Source organism: Rhododendron vialii, chromosome 3a, assembly GCF_030253575.1.
Source record: "Rhododendron vialii isolate Sample 1 chromosome 3a, ASM3025357v1".
Lineage (NCBI taxonomy): Eukaryota > Viridiplantae > Streptophyta > Magnoliopsida > Ericales > Ericaceae > Rhododendron > Rhododendron vialii.
In genome coordinates, this window is record NC_080559.1 from 8,399,709 (window position 1) to 8,419,990 (window position 20,282).

General features: G+C 41.1%; 1 protein-coding gene and 1 pseudogene across 1 annotated transcript; both read left to right on the plus strand.

The window, feature by feature from the left end:
* The first annotated feature begins 109 nt into the window (after nucleotides 1–109).
* LOC131318855 (acetylornithine aminotransferase, mitochondrial-like) lies at nucleotides 110–4,823 on the plus strand. Its single transcript, XM_058348868.1, has 4 exons — nucleotides 110–1,035; nucleotides 1,845–2,279; nucleotides 3,191–3,726; nucleotides 4,748–4,823. Exons 1-4 carry the CDS (start codon nucleotides 640–642, stop codon nucleotides 4,749–4,751), a joined length of 1,371 nt encoding a protein of 456 aa, XP_058204851.1. The 5' UTR covers nucleotides 110–639; the 3' UTR covers nucleotides 4,752–4,823.
* LOC131321094 (uncharacterized) lies at nucleotides 4,754–18,386 on the plus strand (annotated as a pseudogene).
* Nucleotides 18,387–20,282: the final 1,896 nt, after the last annotated feature.

Below are 20,282 nucleotides of genomic sequence, written 5' to 3' on the forward strand. Positions count from 1 at the left end.
CACACTCAATCCCTCCCTTTGTCTTATTCCCTTTTCCTTTGCCCCACCACGAACCACCGCCGACAAAAGCTCACCACGGACCATTGCCGACAATAGCTCACAGACCACCGGAAAAACATCAAGGTTGAGGTTTTGAAAGTTCTCTGTTCAATTTGCCATATTGATCGCTCGGTTTTCATAGTAGCTGCCGAATATAAGAAAACGAGATAGGCTCCACGTCTCAATGATTCTCCCTGATTCAAGTTGAACCTAACATCCGGTCTTCCTCCTCTCCGGCCACAAACTATTGCTGTTGTCGGCGATGGTCCGTGGTGGGGCAAAGGAAAAGGTGAGAAGACAAAGGGAGGGATTGGGTGTGGTGTGATCTTTTGGATTTTGCTAGAGAGGACACGTGTCATTGTTTTAAGGGTGGGACAGAGAAGGGAGACAGGCATATTCGGACAGGGGATCCGGAGCCCCTATTCTCTCAGTTGAGAACAGAAAACCGAACGAAACTCAGTGGGTCGAATCTCTTCAACAATTCCGGGTCAATATTCTCTTCCCTTCGTCACCAATTCAAACCAAACCCACGTCAAAACCCTAATCTTTCACCGATTTAAGCCCCTAATTCCATCACCAGAGCATACCCATTTCACAACCATGAGTTCAATCCATCTCTTTCTCAACCGCTCCATCACCTCTCCGGCGGCGGAGGCGGGTATTCGCCGCCGCAGAATTCCATTCCCCGGGAGAGTGATCGCGTGCGCCACGGTGGACGTGCGGCCGCCAGGTTCGACTGCGGCGGCCACGGAGGCGGCGGCGGTGATGGCGGCGGAGGCAAGGGTTCTGGTGGGGACCTACGCGAGGGCTCCGGCGGTGCTGGTGAGTGGCAAGGGATGTAAGTTGTATGACGTGGAGGGGAGGGAGTATTTGGACATGACGTCTGGGATCGCGGTGAATGCGTTGGGGCACGGGGATCCTGATTGGGTGAGGGCTGTTACGGAGCAGGCGAATGTGCTTGCACACGTCAGCAATGTCTACTATTCTGTTCCCCAGGTGAGAATTTCCAAATGATTTCTACTATTATGTTCCCCAGGTGAGAATTTCCAAATGATTTGGGTTTGTGTATGTTCTATGAATTCTGGGTGTAGCGTTGAGTACAATTGTATAGGTGGTGGCAGATTAAGTTTATGCTAAGATTGTCTGTTGAAGTGAAATAGAACTGATTGAGGACATACTCCCATTGAATAGAAACAAACAATGGATTTTGGAAGAAAGATTTAGGCTTTTTGGTTCAAAGATTTTGGGTTTTTATGAATTCTCCTTGATCTGGGTTTTTATGAATTCTCCTTGATTTGGGTTTTTATGATTTTTCGTTGATTTGGGGTATATTTTTTTGCTTATGTTGTTGTGACTCCCTAGATATATATGCGTTGACATATTTAGTGGTAGTATGGAATTGTGTTTTTGTCAAAAATGTCTGTTGAAGAGAAAGAAGCAATTGAGGACATTAAATTACCGTCCAATGGAGACAGATAGTGGATTTTAGAAGCAAATTGTTAGCCTTTCTTGATCAAATATTTTGGCTTAATGGTTTATGAATTTAGAATTTGAGAATTTTCCTTGATTTGGTAGGTAGCTCAAATTCACCTTGAAGTGGTGGCTCTGCTCAGAGAAGCTTCAAACACTCCATAAACTTGGCTATCTTTTGATGCAGTAGGTATCAATTGGTGGTGCTGTTGTTGGTCATGATTTTTAATGGCTTGCTCATGAAGTTTTGAACCCTCTATATTCTTGTGATATTTATTGCTCGTGCGAAAAGATTTCGTATCTATTATTGAGAAGCCAACGGTTAACTGCTGCAGGTGGAGCTCGCAAAACGTCTAGTGGATTCTTCTTTTGCGGACCGTGTCTTCTTCTCAAACAGCGGAACAGAAGCAAATGAAGCTGCTATTAAGTTTGCGAGAAAATTCCAAAAGTTTTCAAATCCGGACGTGAAACAGCCACCTGCAGAGTTTATTTCATTTAGTAACAGCTTCCATGGGAGGACCATGGGTGCTCTTGCTTTGACTAGCAAAGAGCAGTACAGAACACCTTTTGAACCAGTCATGCCAGGTGTCACTTTCTTAGAGTATGGGAATATCCAAGCTGCAGTAGAACTGATTCGAGCCGGAAAGATTGCTGCAGTATTTGTGGAACCTATCCAAGGTGAAGGTGGCATATACACTGCCACCAAGGAGTTCTTGCAAGCCCTTCGTAGTGCTTGTGATGATGCTGGCTCTCTCCTGGTTTATGACGAGGTAAGCTGCTATCTTTTGGAGATGATATTGGTATACAATATACATACACATGCTGGGTTCTGTGTTCCAGTTGTCAAGATGTTCTATCATTACAATTATAACGGACTTGATTGATTTTGTTATATAGACCTGCTGAGTTGTGTGTTAAAAGTCTTCAAGATGTTACTTGATCTCTTATTTCACTGGTATATAACGTGAGGCAAGTTTCTTCGAGGTGAAAGTAGGAGATTTGTGACGCATTGGACGGATGTTCTCAGGAAACTTGTTTGCCTTTTACATTTTCTTTCTTTTCTTTTTGTAGGGGCCACTCTGATCATAAAACCACCTCCGCATTGTAAGCATGTTAAATCACAAGCCTACTGACTAGTGTCTACTTGATTTTACTAATCACAGTGGGACGAAAGGAAAATAAAGAAGATAAACGAAGGGTAGAGGAAAGTTGGTATAGCTTTATTTGCTTCTTTCAGCTGGTTTTCTGTTGTTTAAATGGTGAACGGGTTGACCTAACCGTAAAAACGTTATTTTGACACGAGTAGCATAGTAGCTCCATGTGAGATAAAATAGAAGAGTTAATATTAGAGGCAGGGTCAGAATTTTTTTTATCCTGGTGTGGAGCCAGGCATAGTTAGCTGTTTCAATGTTTATTGCGGCTTTGATGATATTGTAGGACACACTGTTGGATTCAGTAATTCATATGGAACGCCATGAGATCTGAAAGTATGAAGCTGCATGTCTTTAATTACGAAAAACATATGAAAGATGTGACATTTGCATCTCTCTCAAGTGTGTTTGTATCATCTTTGTATGACAATTTTCTTATTCATATAACCAACTACTATAACTTTCTGACTCTTGTTATTGATGAGCTTTTGATCATTGTCCCTAAACTCCCTATTGTTTTTTATTCCTAGGTTCAATGTGGCTTAGGCCGCACTGGCCTCCTCTGGGCATATGAAGCCTATGGTGTATTCCCAGATATTATGACTCTTGCTAAACCTCTCGCCGGAGGTCTACCCATTGGTGCCGTATTACTAACTGAAAAGGTCGCTTCTGCCATAAAATACGGAGACCATGGAAGCACTTTCGCCGGTGGGCCCCTCATTTGCGCAGCTGCCATTGCCGTTCTGGATAAAATCTCCAAGCCAGTGTTCTTGGCTAGTGTCTCCAAGAAAGGAAAGTATTTCAAGGAAATCTTGATACAGAAACTGGGGGGAAACTCGCACGTGAGAGAAGTACGAGGAACGGGCCTTATTGTCGGCGTAGAACTCGACGTATCTGCGTCGGCACTTGTGGATGCGTGTCGGAATTCCGGTCTTCTTATATTGACGGCGGGCAAAGGAAACGTGGTTAGGCTTGTGCCGCCGTTGGTCATTTCTGAGGGGGAATTGGATCATGCGGCGGAGATTTTACTGGAATGTTTGCCGGTGCTTGATCAGAGTAACTCAAAGTAGGAGGGAGAAAATATTCCGACTGTCAGTGTATTGTCGCTCCTAGATTTATTGTAGAATTTTCATGTTTGTATTGGCCTTCTTTGTGATTTAGATCAATAATTATTGGGGAAGACTTAAATAATCATCCTCAAACTGCATCAAACTTATGTTTCCATCCCGTTGACTTTTTGGGATTATGTTTGCATCCTCAAATTTGAATATTCCCAATACTGCCCTTTTTCATTATTTATATGATAAACTAATACCATATATAGGCAATGAATTTTGGGATGATATCTTAAAATTATGGGTTCTATCCGTTATTATAGGGATAGAATTTACTGATGAAATCCCGTGAATTGCTCTTACCTAAATACACCGCAAACCCATCCCACCACCTAATCCGATTTTTCCTCCACCCCCCCCCCCGCCCCCCCCCCCCCCACCCCCCCTCCCTCTTTTTTTTTAATATGTCCTCTCCCTTGATTCTCTTCCAGTATTTTCCTCTCCACAATCTATTCCAGCGGAAAGTTTTCACGATCACAACTCGCCCTCTTCAACAGAATCGTCGCCGTTAACCACAACATCCTCCAATTTGTTGCCGGTGTTCGCCTTGTCTCCGACGTCTTCAAGTCCAAACTCCCCCTCCTCCCTGGCCTCTCCGCCATCGGCCAGCCCTTCATCATCGGCTAACCGATTCAGCTCCGCCCACCATGGCAACGATGGTATCGAAACCGGGGCGCTCGACATATTTTGTCAGGGCGACGGGCATACCCATGCTTCTCAAAAGCAACAGGCAAGAAGTGTTGCAAAGATGTGGATTTAGGTTGTGTTGACGGAGACGCTTGTGAATTTGTTTTTTACAATTTCTAGTTGTTGGTAACCTTTTGTGGCTGCTATAGAATGACTCTTCACGCCTTCCAATTTAACTAGCGATCGATCATCTTTGGCACTTCCCAAATTCCCCTTGTATCTATGTACCTTTTATGTTTTGTCCACCAGTTTTAGATACGTATTCTGTATGTTCACCTGATCCAGTTAGTAGATGCTTCAACTTTGAAGAAAGAGGTTGCTGAAGGCGTTGACCTCATGGTTGTGAGGGAGCTTACTGGAGGTTAGTATATTCTTGGTTGTAAGGGAGCTTACTCTACATGGATTTTCTGTCATTCTGCCTATATTCTTTATTTGTTTAGTTTTTGTAGTAAAGATTTCAAGAATGTTAATGCTAGCATTTACTGACAATAGGAATTTATTTTGGAAAACCAAGGGGTTTTGGAACAAATGAAGATGGACAGGAGATTGGATTTAACACTGAGGTCTATGCTACCTATGGGGTAATTATCTAGCGTGACTCTCTGACCAATGAACTTTGTTGTGAATTCTCTAATTTCATGTGGTGTTAGTGTTAAAATTTCAAGTATACTAGGTATTGCTTTACTTTTTCGCATCTACCTATGTTGTGGATGGAAGGTAAAACAAGAGGGTGCTTGAAATAATATTCTTTTTCCCCGCTGAAAAGTGAAGGTGGTACACCTTTAAATTTTCTCCTTGGTTTTTTGTTTCAGATAACTTACAACAAGAAATTAGATTTGGGTACAGCTTGGTAATTCTTTATGTGGTGCCACCAAAGAAAACAAGAGTGCATTTAGGCAATCCTTTTCTTACTGAGATTTTGAAATTCCTGATCGTACCTGAAGAAGCTTGTTTCCCCTTGTCGTAAATATTGCTTTGTATACTACTTTTGCCACAGGATTGCTTGATCTAAAAATTTCTCTTGACAGATTGATTGGATTGCTCACATTGCATTTGAGACTGCTCGAAAGCGGCGTGGGAAGCTCTGTTCTGTAGATAAAGCCAATGTCTTGGAGGTGCTTCAAAGTTGTAATGTTTTGTTATGTATCAAAGTTATTTTTTACTGGTTTACACATCTGATAGAGCCTCTGCCTCCTTTTCAATTTAGAGCAATGAAAGGATGTGAGATCGAAATGTCACATTGAGTTCGATGACACTAACGCAATTACACATTGATTCTTAAGTTCACATTTTTTTCTTTGAAAATTGCATTTAACAATAGTGATAGATGAAAGAGGCTAAAGATGAAAATTCAGTGTCATTATTGATGTAGTATGATTATTTCTGTGTATTTGCCAGGCATCCATGCTTTGGAGACAAAGAGTAATGGCAGTTGCCTCAGAGTACCCTGATGTTGAACTCACTCGCATGTACGTTGACAATGCTGCAATGCAGCTTGTTCGCAATCCAAAACAGGTTTGCCTCATGTTTGTGAAAAAAAATTCGTTGTAATTTATGTTGCTCTCTGTATGTATAATTTCAAGCATACTGAAAATATTGGTTGTCCTATCCCTCTGACAAAAAAAACAAACGCAGTTTGACACAATTGTGACAAATAATATCTTTGGTGACATTTTATCTGATGAGGCTTCGATGATAACGGGAAGTATTGGGATGCTTCCATCTGCTAGTCTCGGCAAAGAGGTATTGGGAACAAATTGCTTTTCTCACTATTTTGAGTTTGGATGTTTGTTTCACAGAACTGTGATATTCTTCTTTCTGTCATAGATGGAAGTTGTGTAGTAGAATGACACTTGATTTCTTGTTTGTTTGGCAATTATTTGTCTGCAGGGACCTGGACTTTTCGAACCTATACATGGGTTGGCACCTGATATAGCTGGACAGGTTGAATTCATGAAAGTTCAATATTCTTTTCTCCGACGATCCTTTTTCCGATTCCGCAAGTTTATGGAGCATGGGTCTAATATGCAGGATAAAGCGAACCCTTTAGCAACCATTCTAAGTGCTGCTATGCTTTTTAAGTATGGCTTAGGCGAAGCCAAAGCTGCCCAGAGAATCGAGACTGCTGTCTTGGATACTCTGAATAGGGGGTTTCGCACTGGCGACATATACTCCGCAGGAAATGTATATAAACCATCATCCATCTCGCGCAAAACTATAAATACAAGCCGTTTCTCTCTCTCTCTCTCTCTCTCTCTCTCTCTCTCTCTCTCTCTCTCTCTCTCTCTCTCTCTCTCTCTCTCTCTCCTTAGCCATGTCACAAGCAACCTTAACAAGTACAAGTGCCTCGCCGGAAGACATGTTCCGTCTTCCGGCCACCATGATGATTCCCTGCGACTCCACGTCATTGCCCGCGTCAAGCCCCACTCAGGCCTTCCACTTCTCTTCTGGAAACCCTAGAATCAAAGAGACCAGAGGCGTCATGCACCTCTACCGCGACGACTTCGCACCATCATCGCCTTCTCAACTACCCATAATCTCACTCTCTCCTTTGCTACTTGTATAAGAATTGCTTCCAATTTCGGTTTTGATCTGCGTAGAGTTGAAAATTCGTGCGCGGACAAGTTTGATTCATCCCATTGAGCTGTCATTTCCTTTGGTTTAGGGTTTATAAACGAGTTTTTGTATCTTTTGTTTGTCTGTTTCACGTGATACTTTTTTCTTTTATAACGTCAGCTTGCGTGCACCTTGACTAATCCGGACTCATGAGGTTAATAACTGGGCAAACCTCCAGACTCTAGTGGCCCCAATAGCCCCAAGTTTTGGAACGTTTCCTTTGGTGTAGGGTTTTTACTAGTTTTTGTATATTCAATTCCCTCGTTTCATGTGATATTTGTTTGATAACGGGTGTCCGAGCTAGCTTGCGCACACCTTGACTAATCTAGGCCCCTGAAGTTAACGACAGGGCAAACCTCTAGTGGCCCTAAGTTTTGGAACTTTTGGCTTTTGTGAACTATGGACACTTCACTTTGTTGATTAGGAGATGTTAAACTTAAAGCATCCAATCAAACCAACTGGCAATGAGTCGGGAAACTGCTCCTGCTCATATACTAGTTTTGGACCATTATAAAATTTGAACAAGCTCTGACACTTCTGACATGCGCGAGCACAACTGCCCACTGGCATGTGGTGAGGTAACAGAAGAGATGGATCACAAAGATTCAAACTGCTATTATGGCACAAACAGAAAGGGATCAATCTATCAGGATGAAATAGAGTCTTGTTTCGGAAGTCTTCGAAAGCCTAGCATTAGCCCAGAAACAATATTAAAGTATCCAAAATCAAAATCTGTTGGCAATTGATTGCTTTAAAATCTGATGTCTTCACTTATACTGCTGTCTCAACTCTCAATATAGTTGTTGGCTACTAGAATTCGTTTGGTCCCTTGAAAATGTGGTGGAAGGAGGACTTTGTAAACTTTGATATTGCAACCAGATGTCACTTAATTGGGTTTTCACTGGTCTGGTTGAAATTAAATCTTGTTGGAAGATAATTTGACGCTTGGCAGATGACTAAATAGGTTTTCCCCCCCTCTCATTTTAATAACTGCCCTTCTCATTTTAGGTTTGGTTGCTTTGAAATCTAAACTGTTCTCTTTAAATATGATATGACCAGAAATGCTCAGAAGTATTGGATATGCAATACCTTTTTGTTTGCCATATATAAAGGACTGCATTAAGATTTACGCTTCTCATTTGTTGTTGAGTCCTATCTACTCTTTTTAGTATAGTATCTTGAGTTTGAAGAATTTTTACTGTATTCTGTCTCTTTCTTGTTGTTAAGGTTGGAAGGAAAACTCTTGTTTGTGTGCTAGGGGTGCCGAATCACACGACATATGCAGATTTCTGTCAGTTTTGTGGTTCATTCATTCAGCATATATTGGAAATGCGAATTGTCAGGTTCAATTTCTGAAGACTTGTTGCCTTCATTTTGGAAATAAGTGATGGTTGTTCTTGTTCTGAATTTGGTTTTGATTGTTTTCTATCTTGCTTGAGGGTCTAGGAATGATGGAGTGGAGGATAAGTATAGTGTCCTGATAAGGTTTGACAATCAGAGCTCGACCGATGCTTTCTACTAGCATTTCAATGGGAGACACTTTTCCTCTCTTGAGGTTTGTTTTGGTCTTAGTTATTTTCTTTATTTTCCACTAATGCTGAAGAGTTTTCTTTGAAAGGTTGTTCTTTTATCATAGATGTTTATATTTTGTTTTGTTTTCTTGTGTTTACAGGTGGAGGCTTGTCGTGTACGTTTTACGTTTGATGTGCAGTACACAGGTTCAATTGAACATGCACAGAGTACACCTGCAAGCTCAACAGAGCAGCCCTCATGTGTAGTCTGTCTCGGTTTGTTTCTTTATCCTCAATGTTGCAAATTAATATCCATTTCTTGTTTGTGTTATGAAGGTAATTGTGTGTTTCTTGTTTGTGTTACCTAGGCTTTTCCACACTTCAGTAGGAATACCATTTTGCCCTAAGGCCTTACCCCATCTCATCCGCTTCAAAGCATTGGCCACTTTGGACTTTTTTATCCAACGATAGAACTCCTATTCTAGACTCTCACCAGGGCCACCAAATCCCTCCTCGCCAAAGCCGTCAAGTGTTTCTCATTCAAAAGCTTCTCAAAATACTCCTTCCGTCCCATAAAGTTGGTCCCCTACAAAATTACTTGCATTTTTTGAACTTAAAAATAACATATTTACTAAAAGAATTTTTCAATTTTTTTTGCACCGTTCAAAAGATCACGTCAAGGTCTATCAAATAAGATTCATACTACACAAAAGATTATTTCGATAAGTACCTTATTTTTAAGCTTAAAAATTGCACGTAGTTTCGTAGTGGCCTAACTTTATGGGGCGGAGGGAGTACGTTTTTAATCTTTCCTTGATCTCCTTCACCAACACCCTCGAACCATCCCCTTTTATACTCTTAACTTGAGAGAAGTATCTGGTTTCTTTTCTCTCAGCTTGGCGAGTTTATAAATGTTCTTCTCTCCATCTTTACTATCTAATCTAGCATAAAAATCATCATACGCTCCCAGGTTAGCTTCCGTGCAAACTTGTCTCCTATAAGTTTCCTCATTCCGATCCTTTTGCACTTTTTAAAGCATTCCTTTTTTGCTTTTACAATGGTTTGAACCTCGTCATTGACATTCCACCGCCAGGTTTCTTTAGATATAGAACCTTTCCCCTTTGACTCTCCAAGAACCTCTTTCGATACCCTTCTAATAGTGTCAGCCATTTGTATTCCACATACTATTACCATCACCATTTAAAGCCTGCCTTGCTTAATTATGTACTTCCAAACGGTTTATATCTTAGAAACTGGATCTGCAAAGATAATGAAAGCTCATTGGATATAAGGTTTTACGTTATACTAATTACATGTAAAGTAAGTTTTGTAAGTTGGCAATTTGAGATTTGACATATCAATGAAAGAAGTATGTAAGAGGCAACAAATGTTGTGGCATTTTCTTGTTTCAATCACATTGCAGAAATATACAAGCCAAACCAAGCCTTAAGTCCCAATCAATTGCAGAAAAAATGATTAGACTAAAAAAAACTGTTTACGCCTAATAGAAAGGAAGAATGAAAAACAAAAGGAAAAGTCATGGCTGCACTTGCGCTGCAATATGGATATCAGGATATGTCTCCAGGTTATGAAGCAAAAGGCTTGAAGAGTTTGCACTTTCTGTTGAATATTGAAATTTGTGCTATGTTTACTTAACATATTAGCTTGTTAAACCACAAACTCTGTAAAACTTTATGCTATTTGGAATGACCCAACAATGTGTGTTAAGCTAATGCTCTTCACATATGACCCCTGTGTTGCACGTGGAGTGACAAACAAACTGATTTGATTAAGGTTTATGTACACTTGAAACTTTGAGATTGTACAATGTAAATTTGTTGATTGCTATCTCATCTAGAAGCTTAAGCTATTGGGAATTGACTTCCTGGGAAAGTATTTTGTTCACCTTGAAATTGTGATAGGAGTATCTGATTCCTGCTTGCTGCTAGTCCTTTATTAACCACATTGACATACTGATGACTGTTCCAAGTCTTCCTGACATTGTCAAACCGGAAGTTGATAGCTGATTTGTAATTTTGCTGGAATTAATCTTATTTTTTTGCATTTGCTACAGAGAGGTTGGACCAATACACTAGTGGAGTTCTCACAACTATCTGCAATCATTCTTTCCACTGCTATTGTATTTCTAAATGGACAGATTCTTCTTGCCTGGTATGTAATATGAATTTCTTGTTGCATAGAACATATGGACAATGAATTGTGATCTAATTAGCTCAGACACGTCTTGTAAGCCTATGCATAGGTGTTTGTTATGTGTGCCATTCCATCTCCATATTTTTTCTACATATCTTTTTTGTTGCTGGGCACAAGCCAGATGCTACCTGGACAATCATATCCCATTCTGGGCGAATGGGACACTTTGTAGACACGATGGCTGAAAGTGAAAATATTTAGTTGAAAACTCGGTCGTTCGTTTGACCCTATCAGAGCCAGGCCTCAATATTACAGAGTAAGTGAACTGGATGGCTAGAAGAAAGATAGTTGTTACAACGATAGATATTGAATTAGGGGGACGTTAAGTATCATTGTTTTGATTTCATGAGCGGGAGAAAACAGAAAGCCACTTACATGGCCATTACCGCCGACTGGTCTTTTACAGGAAGCCTCCCAATTTTTCCTTCACCTTGTCAACTTTCTTTAGTCTTTTCTTTTTGGGTTGGAGGTCTCTGCAGCTCTTTAAATGTGGCTATCTAGGAATTTTTTATGTTGGATTTCAGTGCCCCAACTATGTAGTTTCTAGTCAATAGTTATGGACTTCATGTTTAGAGATCATTATACGGGCTCGAGCATCAAGTGCATGTAATTTTAATATTTCTGATGGGAAAAGATATTGCAACAAGAAGAAGGAACAAAGAACAAAAAAAGCATGTCTAACCAAGAAAGAAAGTAGAACATAAACTCGTAATGTTTGTTATTCCCAGCACACAAGGCTTCTCGGTTACAGCATGATCAGGAAGAGGTGAGAGGTTGGCACCTTACCTCCACTTGGAAAAAAGTGTGGTTGTTGTCATGGTAAAAACACTAATTGTGGTATGTGACATGGCCCTTTTGCTTTGTGTGTGGAATTATATTTTCACTTTCATCATCCTACTTATGCTATGCCATGAGGGTTGTTTGGATTTTGGAAATGGAACTGGGGTTGACTTGTTCTATACTTGTTATTGCAGGTATGCTGATATTGCCAGCAGCAGCCTGAAAAGTCAATTTGTTTTGTTTGCCAAACTTCTGAGAATCTCTGGATTTGTGTTCTTTGTGGTTTTGTTGGTTGTGGAAGGTAACCATTGAACTTTTCTTTTGATGAGAGATTACTCTACCCTCAGAAGGAAAGATTAGCACTATCATCATCTGCAGGTATAAAGAAGGACATGCTATAACACATTGGAAAGATTCACAACACTGCTACTCTCTTGAATTGGATACTCAGCGTGTGTGGGATTATGTTGGAGACAACTATGTCCACCGTTTGATTCAATCTAAAACCGATGGGAAGTTGGTTGAGTTCAATCAATGTGCGCATGTTGATGACGGGTGTGGTAGTTGCAACTGCAGTGTTGATCCTGGATTTAGTGAAGCTCTCCTGAACAGTAAAGTTGAATCTGTAATGTTTCTTTCTCCATTTTTATTTGGGTTCGTATGTAACTCTTGCTCCAGTGCTTTCTTGGTTCGCTCAGCTATTCCATGGTATTACGTAGCTTCTAATCTGCAACACTCATTTGATATTAATCTGCAGATTATAAGTGAGTACAATGACCTTCTTACTACGCAACTTGAGGACCAAAAGATAGTAAGTTCATACTTCCATTCTGATAATTTAGTGATTCAGGATGCGATTTCTTGCTTCAGTATGACATCTGACTTAATGCCCACCAAATTGGTGGCATCGGTTGTCCCTGGAATTGGATTCTCTGATAATTGCCCAGTCGATTTTTTTGTGGGCATATATGGTGAAGATATTTGGATATTTAAATTTTCCTTATTTTTTAATTAATAGCCTCTGCTTTCCTGATAGTATTTCGAGACTTTAATACGAGAGGTGGAAGAAGAAACTGAAAGGGAAATATCCGAAGCTATTGAAAAGGCTGTCAGCGGCAGTCAGAAGCTCCAAAGGATGCAAGCCAAGCTGGATAGATGTGTTAAAGAGAAGGGATTTCTTGACGAGGTGTTGTTCTTTTTCTGCTCATGAGTGGGTTGGAATCTTTACTTATCTTTAGCTGTTAGTTGACCAAGCTGATAACCCCCTCCCCAGCTGCTGTGGTGAATTATGTCAAGCAGTGGTACTTCTAGAAGCAAGTCATATCGGTGTCTGATGCCCATACTCGGGTGCTCCCGGATGCATGTCTGATACTTCTTGGGCATACATAATTAGAAATTAGGCTTTGTGTTTTTTCATTTTTCATTCAAGCTGTGGATACTCCAAGAATCAGACCTATCTTAGAATTACAATGAAGATTTCTTTTATTTGTGGTATGAGATTAATAGTGAAAGTAAGAGTGTTTTCAATACTTTGTAATTTCTGTAGAGATGAAAAAATAGGTAAGACCGCAATAATGAGATTAAAGCATGTCAAATTTGGTCCAAGTTCATCCCCACATAACATAACTTCATGGTTTTCATGCAAAGATGAGTTAACCTTGACGTGGAAAATTTTTGGTAGATTGTTGTAGATTCCGGTATTAGTAGTGACAAAATTGCTTTTCTAATATGCGTACGTACATGCTACATATACATATGAAAATGGCCATATTCTTCAGGTATTCGTGTCCTAATTTTTTGTAGAGTTTCATTCATCTGTTTACTGTCAGTCATAAGTTATATCTGTTGTCTTTATCCATATGTTCATGGACGGAAGTCTTATTATGCTGAAGTAGCTAGTTGTTTTAGACAATTTCTTTATCTTTTTCCCTCTTGCAGGCAGCTCAACGAGAATCTAATGAAAAACCAGGAGATATGGAAGGCAAAGATGTTGGAAATTGAAGCAAGGTAATACTACCTTCTATTTTTATGTAGTTCATGAAGCTTTCATGGAATAGTGGAATTTCGGCTCATCTACCATGTAGGATAAATGATTGTTCATATCAAACATAAAATTTATAATCGATGGTCATAGAAGAAAAGATGTTACTGTAGCTGTTATACCATACTCCCTGCCATTTGATCGAATTTCGCTCCTTGGAATTGTTATTTGAAGAAATTAACCTCCCTTTAACTTAGTACAAAAGGGGAAAATGTGGCTCCCTCTAGTATAAATCACCGTAACAGATATTTAGCCGCTTACTCCATTGTTTGCAAGTTCTGAAAAAAGCAATCAGTTAGGAAACAAGGACTGGTTATTTTACACTACAGTTTAATGTTCATAATCTTTTACTGCAGTTTTCATTCTTCCCCCCCTCCCCTCTTCTCTAATGAATACTATTCCAGGGAGAAGAAAGCTTTAAAAGTGAAGGATAATAAAGTACAGGAATCGCACAGGCTTCAGCTTCTCAATGCTATTTTCACTGTGGATGCAATTTTAAATGAGATAAGAATCTTTGTCATATATATGCAGCTTAGAGAGTTGATGGCGCGCTTAGAAACAGGGAATACGGTCGAAGAGCTACCAAGTACTCACAACTCACTAGGGACAAAAAAAACCCTAACAATATTCTTGCATAAACTCTCCTAGAGCATCCACAATGGAATAATCAAAACATTGCTAAAGTTAGCAATGTTTATTTTTTTTAAAAAGTGTTCACAGTGGCATAACCAAACTTAACAACCTCTTAGCTGTAGACACCCTATTCTGGACTATCCGGATTAATTTACTCGCGGTCTTTGATTTTCCGATGATGATTCAACTCAAGAACATTTCGAGATTGTTGGTGTGTTTGAGCTTTGAGTGTCTCGAACCTCATTCAAAACCTTTGTCGAGCCTCTTTCCAACCCTTCAAGCCAGAACCATACAGCCTCAGCAAAGCCCTACTTGCTTACGCCAATACTGTGCTGGCTTGCGCTTGTAAACTGCTACGTATCAGTCATCGACCGCTGACTTAGTTACCACTAGCGCACGCAAGTATAAGGATGGCGTACGCTAGTCAAAACCAGTCAAATATCACTATTCAATCACATGCTCAAGACTTTTGCGGCCACTCCAGTATAATGAACAATTTCCTGATGATTGCAAAAAGGCCGGGCTGTCCCCTTCTCTCCTACATCTCCTTTCAAGCCAAGTCCCATGCATTTAATGCATGGGAGGCTCCTTCACTAACCTAACCAACCCTTAACCCCAACTGATCACAGCCCCTCTTCAGTCACTTTTGGCTATAAATACCCCCTTTGCATTCATATGCAAGGGGTTACCACCATTAAGAGTCTCCAAGTTCTCTCTCTCTCTCTTTTGTTCTTTGCTTCTTCTCTTTTCCTCCATTTTAAAGAGTAAGCAAGGAACACATTCCTACACACCACAACACCCACACACTCTTCATCCGTAAACCAAATCCCAAGTTCAAAGCTCAAACCCACCATCAAGCTCCATCCAAAAAGGTATACCATCTTTTATTTCGGAACTTGTTCTGACCCCTGAGGGAAGCTGGCAGGGTCAAGGCTGGTAATCTATATACCAGTCCTGGTCCTAAAGTTGGCAAGGTTTTAAAGATCGCGATGGGCTATCAATGGCGCACGCCAGAACCATTAAGCCGTACACCAATCATGGCAGTATGTGCTGTACTGGCGTAAGGATCATTGATCATCTATCTTATGCTTTTCTTTCATTTTATCACCTAATAGCATGCTAACAACCAGTTTGCTGCTTTTTGGATTTTAGCACTATATAGTTGTTTATTAATTTCTTCTGCTTTAGAAGGTCTCTGGGATTTTTCTGGTCATGTTCCAGAACTCAGATGATGCAAAGCCAAGCATTGGACAGATAATGTAACTGGCGTATGGTCTTTAATGACTGGCGCACGGCAGTTAGATTGAGGTCCAGTGGCTGGCCCTTCCATAAAAACCTGGCTTTGGCTGTTGTTTACTTCCCCACATTGTTTATGGGGTACTCTGTTTATTCTTATGGCCCAAGGCCATTTCTATTGTCTGTAACTGCATATATCTAGCCTTATAAACTGCGTGGTTTGTCTTGGGTGTGCACTGGTCCTTTTAAGAGCCCAGAAGGTTGAAAGCAAGAACTGTGAGTTTAGGCTACTGGTGTACGCCAGTCATGGTGTGGCGTGCGCAGGCCAGGTCAGCATGCAGTGGTTCGTTTAGTGCATGCAGGTTTCTTCCTGTGTACGATATTCTCGATTGGTGTGTTCCAGTCTGTTTAAACGGGCTCATAGGTATTTGTTCTCAATCTATATTAATTGTTCCAATAGATCATCCATCACGTTTTGCCATGTAAAAGCAATTTGTTATAGTTTTAATTTCCTTTTAACTGTTCCCCCGCCCTAACTGGCTAAAGAATGATCAGGGAGAAAAAATGCAAATACTTTATAAAGTACCTAAGTAGAGACCGATCTCCGAATTGGGCGAGAGTGGTGCCATAAAACCTTTCATCTCTCTTAACCTGGCTCCCGAACCTCAGATATCGAAGGTGACGATAGACCAGTCTATGCATTTTCTAAAATCCAATAATGTGGCAAACGTTTTAAGTTCGGTTCTTTGGATGATTCACCGCAAAGTCCGAGTGGCGACTCTGAATTGTAGCGTTTCGCCGCGCTTTTCTTTAAAAAAAAGGGGCACACCCGATTTTATGCAAAAAAATAGAATTTTTGAGGCGCGTGCCCACAGTGGCGACTCTACTGGGGACTCATTGCATTGATTAATATTTGGAAATTAATACATAAATGAACAATCTTTCAAAAGTCTGTCAAAACAGTACGCTCCGCACTGCTAAAGAACGGAATGGTAACGTAACAGAATCTCATATCTGACCAATCCGAACTGGGGCTTCTATTATTATTCACTTGTGTAGTTTTTCAAATATTGATTAATAAAAGTGAGCCAAACTTTAAAAGGTATTTTCAAAACATTGCGTTTCTCTCTTACTTGATCATTCTTCGGCGTTTCACACTTGTATCGATGTTGGTCAGCCCTGTTAAGGTGTTTTAGGTAACCGACACAATTTATTGGAGTTCGGGGTCCTTGAACGCTCAACAACCTTTAACTATGATGAGTTGTACTACCGTTCGACTGTTGCTTTGCTACACGCGTTTCAACGAGAGGTATATTGTGGCTCTAGTCAGAGGAATCCCTTAAACCAAAATCGGCATCTACATACGTACAAAGCACTGGAACCTTTTAACCTAGGACAGGAACCTGCAGGGTAGGATTATTTGCATCTAACCCCCCATATACTGTCTATGTGTTACTGTTTTCCTTATCGTATGTATGTATATTCATTCTTACCATTTTGCGTATGAGCAAGCTAGGGCGGTTTTTAGGTTGTCTCTTGTCGAGTCCGTCTTATGCATGTTAGGCATTGCCTTGGTCCGATGACGAGTCATGCATCTCGATGTTGCATGTTATCAATTTTCAAAGTCCTTGAACCGATGAGACTTTAGGAAATTAATACTTTCTAAGTCCTTGTCTAAAATCCAATCGAAGTTTCAAACAAAAAATCAGGAACAATGGAGAGAATGTCGTGATGCTTACACCATCTAGGTTAAAAGTGTTAATCACTTACACTGCTCAGGCTCCGGCAGAGTGCTACTTACGCCGTTTCGGTTCCAGTATCACGTCATCTACATTGAGTTGTTCCGATTTCAAAAGTTGAAACTTCGAGAACGGAATAGTCGAAGATTTAGTCTATTTGGACATTTCTTAGCACGAGTCGATTCAAATAAGGATGCATTGTCGAAAAGAATATCAGAAGATTCTTGGCAACGGCCAAATGTCGAAAGATAGACTCTTTAGTCATAGAGTCTAAGAGAACACCGACGACGTAGACAGTTGCATTTTCCATTCTTTCAAATTCTTTCAAATAAATTGCTGCAGGCTGTCATTATGCTCTTATACTTTGTTGTCTAGCCGTTCCACCGTCAAAGCAAGGTTTCGAAATCGAGAGCCAAACCTACTTAGGAATGTTTGCCGGGTCCGTTTGAAGATTTGATTTGGGATTCGCTTCTCAGTCAGTCACAACGGAAGCTCTGGCCTGTACTTTGTCAAGGGAGGATTCACTGCCGACTACTCCGCATGAGTCTCCTCAATCCACTCTGTCTTCGCCCGCGTCACCGAAACTCGTCAAGACAGAAGTTCTAGTCATGGCAGATGTTCGACCTCCGAATCTCGCTTCTGTCTTGGCAGATCTCCAACACAACCTAGCCAGCATGCAACAAAGAGCAGATCAGGTCGATGCTTCCATGGCCACTCTGCGAGCCTTAATCGAAGAACGACTTCTGCTAGCAGCAAGAGGGGGAAGCGGTGAAAGACGCGAGTGGAAAATCGTGGCCGAAGAAGTTCCTCTAGTCGAAAACCCTGCTCCAAATCTCGAAATGGCTGATTTGATCGCCAAAATGGAAAAACTGGAGGAGGCAGTCTCTAAGTCCGAAAAGAAAGGAGCAGGAGGGCTAGACATGGATCGTCTTTGCCCGTTCCTGAATGCAAGGTTGCCCGAAAGGTTTAAGATGCCCGACTTTGCAAAATTCGATGGGACCGGGGATTCGAAAACTCACATTCTGGCCTATCACGGTGCAATGAAATTACACGGGGTTGAGGAAGACACGATTGCTCAGTTGTTTCCGCAAACCCTTGCCGGTCCCGCTTTTCAATGGTTCTTGTCACTCGACATCTCCAAAAGAAGGACATAGGAGGATATTGGCACAGCCTTCAATGCTCAGTACAGTTACAATGCTCAGCTTAAGATAACCACTCGGGAATTGGAATCAATTAAGATGAATGCAAATGAGTATTTTGCGGACTTTATCAAAAGATGGAGGGCCAAGGCAGCTCTCATGACTGATCGCCCGAGCGAGAAAGACCAAATTTGTATCATCTCCTGCAACTTGCAACCCAACTTTGCTAAAAACCTTGTATTGGTTCAAGGAGCTAGTTTTGAGACTTTCTTTGACTCTGGCTTGACTATTGAGGAAGCTCTCCAAACAGGTGTCCTGCCAAGAAGTGACACATCCTTTTCTGCCTCAGCTTCAAAATCAAAACCCCGTGCGTACACTGAAAATAGTACTATTCTGTTTAACGGTACCAATTACGCCATTGCAGCTTCTGCCAACAACAATACCTCTACTCAGAGCTCCAATCACATTGTCGATGTTAACCAAGTTCAAACCCCTCAAAAACTCTGAAACTGCAACTAACCCTAAAACTTCGCCAATTTCGAAGCCCCACTTTCCTCAGTGTTGGAGAAGTTAAATCAAGAGTGGTCATCTTAGGCCTCTAGCTCCGACTCCACTCCCTCAAAATCCGCCTCCTAGCCATAACCCTAATCCTTCTGTGCTTATCATTAAATGTCCGGCCATCACACTGACTCTTGTTATCGCCTTCGTCATGCGATACAAGATTTAGTGGACAATGGTACCCTTCAAACTCCACCAACTAAGCCCAATGTCATCACCAATTCCATGCCCAAGCACAACACTAACCCAAAAGTAAACTAGATAACTCTCAACTCCACCATATTCAACCCCACCGACCACATCACCTCAAAAAACAACCCTAAACCAGTTGTACCATTTCCCTCTGAGTCAAGCATAAACATGATGGCAGCCGAATGGGCCATGGAAGACAAGGCTAAGGAATGGAAGGAGCTTTGTACCGATTGGATTGAGCAGTATAACATGGGATTCCCTGCACACCCTCATGTCGATCAAGTGTGGTTAAACCAATGGGAAGGCAAATAGAATGCATCATAGGCTGACCCCTTGGATGATCTATCCTTATTCATGCATTTCTACCAACCTAAACCAGATCAACTCGAGGCAGAAACTGAAGAATGCGTATGGGATCCATAGCCTGACACGTGCCAAATAGACTGGGGCATTAAGGCTGATTTAGATCAGAGTGATATCGACGAAGAGTACTGGAGCTACTATCAAGCAGGAGAGGTATAAGTCATCGACCGCTGATTCAGTTACCACTAGCGCACGCAAGTATAAGGATGGCGTACGCCAGTCAACATCACTATTCAACCACGTGCTCAAGAGTTTTGTGGCCACCCCAGTACAATGAACAGTTTCTTGATGATTGCAAAAAGGTCGGGCTGTCCCTTTCTCTCCTATATTTCCCTTCAAGCCAAGTTCTGGGAGGCTCCTTCACTAACCTAACCAACCCTTAACCCCAACTAATCACAGCCCATCTTCAGTCACTTTTGGTTATAAATACCCCCATTGCATTCATATGCAAGGAATTACCACCATTAAGAGTCTCCAAGTTCTCTTTCTTTCTTTTGTTCTTTGCTTCTTCTCTTTTCCTTCATTTTAAAGAGTAAGGAAGGAACACCTTCTTACGCACCACAGCACCCACACACTCTTCATCCGTCCACCAAATCCTAAGTTCAAAGCTTAAACCCATCATCAAGCTCCATCCAAAAAGGTATACCACCTTTTATTCCGTAATCTGTTCTAACGCCTGAGGGGGCTACCAAGGTCAAGGCTGGTAATCTATATCAATCCTGGCCCTAAAGCTGACAAGGTTTCAAAGATCGCGCTGGGCTATCAGTGGCGCACGCCAGAACCATTAAGCCGTATACC

Bases quoted from the DNA above. Each gene is read 5' to 3' on its own strand.
- LOC131318855 (XM_058348868.1), top strand. From the start codon at position 640: ATGAGTTCAATCCATCTCTTTCTCAACCGCTCCATCACCTCTCCGGCG. The intron at 1,036-1,844 runs GTGAGAATTTCC...TAACTGCTGCAG, and splicing joins TCTACTATTCTGTTCCCCAG to GTGGAGCTCGCAAAACGTCT. The intron at 2,280-3,190 runs GTAAGCTGCTAT...TTTTATTCCTAG, and splicing joins CTCTCCTGGTTTATGACGAG to GTTCAATGTGGCTTAGGCCG.